Consider the following 3049-nt stretch of genomic DNA (forward strand, 5'->3'; position numbering starts at 1 on the left):
TTAATCTGTATTTGTATAGCGAATAATACAACAAAGCCCATGAAGAGCTCAGTTTTTAAACAATATCATAATGCAAATATTTTCCTGCTGGCGCCTCTGCCATCCCTGAGGAGCCAGAGCTGCCAGCCATGCTTCACACCTGTCTGGTTATGGAAAGGTAAGAAAAAAAGGACACTTCAGAAGACTGGAGYTCCTGCAGCTCCTGCACACAGAAAGGGTAAATGGATTAGGACACAAAGAAGGCGTGTATCTTACTCCTAAGGAGCAGGCAGAAGCAGAAAGCAGGACAGTGCACTTCAGACCATAATGAAATAATATCTGCTCCCCACATCTGATTCACAGGTGGGATTATTTATTAAAGACCAACACACTCACATTTCTAAAGTATCTTGAGAGACTTTTCCARTCCAAAGGCACTCTGTACTTCTGGATTTTGAAAAGGTTTACAAAAACATGTTGACTTCAGAATTACCTTTTGCTCTTCATCTGTCTGCTCTGTGACAAACCCAATCAGAAAAAAAAGCCTTTTGAGACATCTCATGACTACTCCAAACACGAGTGTTTGCTTCATCTACAGCCTGCCCAGGTCAATCAGTTGCCTCTTGCAAGAGACCAGAATCTGTCTCCTTCTGAGGTACCAGTCACCAGCATTCCCACCAAACCCAACACTTAATGGACCTACTTGGAAAAGTTTATTTAGTGGGAGCCAAGAAGGGAACGCTGCCACTCTGAACAGCCCCATTAGGCTGGTACAAATCCCCTGAAAACTCTCAGCAAAAGGCAAAGTACACACCATTCCTGACCCCCAGTCTTGCCATCTCCCTACAACTCTGTCTGGAGATTGTGTGGGCTGATGGATCAGGGCACTTGCAGTCTGACCTGGCTCCCTGCTCAGTCCTGTGATCGCCCACTATGGCACAAAGAAGGTGGGGTAAACAGGATGGGGAAGAGGTCGATACAATCACCCCTTTTGGCAGCAGTCAGAGCAGATCCAGGATTTCACAAACCACATCCCGAGTCGAGCAGTCATCACTGTTACCCAACTCACATGAGACAAAATCCTATTTCTCAAATCAGAAACACAGAAATCTAACACGCTATTTGTCAAGCAAGTACATGTTTCAGATTTGAGACCACTTTATATGGTGAAACCAATCTACACAAAGACCATTTCATATGGTCTTTTATCAGAGGTTGCTGAAGTCCCACCAAAGTGCACTGAGGAAATTAATCAGAACATCTCAGGTCTTTTTAAGGTGTTTCTTTTGACAGCCATCCAGCATACAGAAGCACATCTTTAGGACTGCACTACCCATACAAGCTTTATGTTCACTCCCAGGCATTTGAAATAAATCCAAGCAATGTCCTTAGATCCATTCCCTGGTACCACAGTGCAAAGGGCATTGCTGAGGCAAAGCCCTGAGCACATGAACTATGCACAGCGGGGTTTGAAGGAGTTTGACACAAACTACATGGGAAATGACTGAAGCTGGGCAGATCTGAGAGGGCCTTCTCACAAATGCCATTTGGCATTAGAGTGCTGCCCTGCTAGTTGAAATTACAMACTGCCCAGAGGTGCCAGAAGAAAGCACTGGGGCCAGGAGCTGAGCCAKCAAGCAAAACCACACAAAGCCATTATCATTTATAACAGCCCTTCTTCGAGGCAGCAAGTCCCCAACCCCAAGAGGTAAAACCCAGTAAAACTTACTGCATTCCCAGCTAGATTGCTGCAATTAAAAATTAAATACAATATGAAAAAGGAAACAATTATGTGCTGAAAGTTGGTGTGCCCTTGTGAAGTGGAGAGCCTCCTGCCCAGGGCAGTGGCCAGGAGGCTTCGTAGAGACTCAGGCTGGGGGTCACAGAATCAGTCAAGCTGGAAAACAGCTCTGAGGTCACTGAGTGCAACCTATGACCYRACACCASCTTGTCAACTAGACCATGGCATTAAGTGCCACATCCAGTCTTTCCTTAAACACCTCCAGGGACAGTGACTCYACCAAYTCCCTGGCCAGCCCCTTCCAATGCTTAATCATCCTTTCTGAGATGAAATTCATCCTGATGTGCAATCTAAACTTGCCCTAGAGCAGTTTAAGACTATGTTCTCTCATCACTTGTTACCTGGACGAGCCTGACAATCACTTGTCTCCACTCTTCTATCAGGGAGTTGTAGAAAACAAGAAGGTCCCCCAGAGCCTCCTTTTCTCCAGGCTGACCCCTCAGAGCTCCTTCAGTCACTCCTTGTGCTCCAGACCCTTTCCCAGYCCCATTRCCCTTCTCYSGACACACTCCAGCCCCTCACTGTCCCTCCTGAATTGAGGAGCCCCTCTCCCGGCGCACAGAGCCGGCGTGTCCCCCGCTCCGGCCGATACTCACATCCGCCCCACGCCCTCGTACATGCGGGTCTCGTCCACCAGCATCATCACCTCCGTGTCGGTGAGGTGCGCGTGCTTCTTGGTCTTGGTGAGCTGCTCGATCTGCAGGTCGGCCAGTTTCACCTTCTGCTGCGTGTCCATCACCTTGGCCTGCAGCTCCGTGAAGGCCTGGCCAGGGGACAGCACCGCGGTGAGAGACGGCGGGGGCACCAGCGGCCCCGGGCTGCGGGCACCAGGGGACCGGCCGGCGACACCGGAATATGGTGTGAGGGGACACAGGTGGGGACAAACACAGGGGGCAGGAGACCCAGTGGAMGGGTAGGACACAAGGTGGGACCACGCACGGAGAAGAGCCACACGGGCGGGGGTCTCGTACCTTCTTGAGCTCCAGGTCCACGGGCGCCGCCATCTTGTCCCCGCACGGCGCATGCGCGGAGGGGCGGGGCGGTGAGGGACTGACCGCGGGTGGGTCCAAGCGGGCCCGGGAGCGACCCCGGCACCGACCGGCCCTGAGGGCTCCTGTGGGACCGGCCCCGGCACCGACCGGCCCTGAGGGCTCCTGTGGGACCGGCCCCGGCCCCGGCACCGACCGGCCCTGAGGGCTGCCGTGGGACCGGCCCCGGCACCGACCGGCCCTGAGGGCTCCTGTGGGACCGGCCCCGGCACCGACCGGC

At 52.5% G+C, this 3049-nt stretch overlaps 1 protein-coding gene across 1 annotated transcript in view; it reads right to left on the reverse strand.

Annotated features, from left to right (window-relative positions):
* Window positions 1–2836, reverse strand: part of PFDN1 (prefoldin subunit 1) — a 31825-nt gene extending 28989 nt beyond the window's left edge. The window contains exons 1-2 of the mRNA XM_057377682.1: window positions 2752–2836; window positions 2377–2543 (exon numbers count right to left, since the gene is read on the reverse strand). Of these exons, the coding sequence (XP_057233665.1) occupies window positions 2377–2543; window positions 2752–2784 (200 nt within the window). The 5' untranslated portion in view covers window positions 2785–2836. The remainder of the gene's footprint in view (window positions 1–2376; window positions 2544–2751) is intronic.
* Window positions 2837–3049: the final 213 nt, after the last annotated feature.

Source organism: Malurus melanocephalus, unplaced genomic scaffold, assembly GCF_030028575.1.
Source record: "Malurus melanocephalus ecotype Western Australia unplaced genomic scaffold, MMel_1.1 scaffold_321, whole genome shotgun sequence".
Classification (NCBI taxonomy): Eukaryota; Metazoa; Chordata; class Aves; order Passeriformes; family Maluridae; genus Malurus; species Malurus melanocephalus.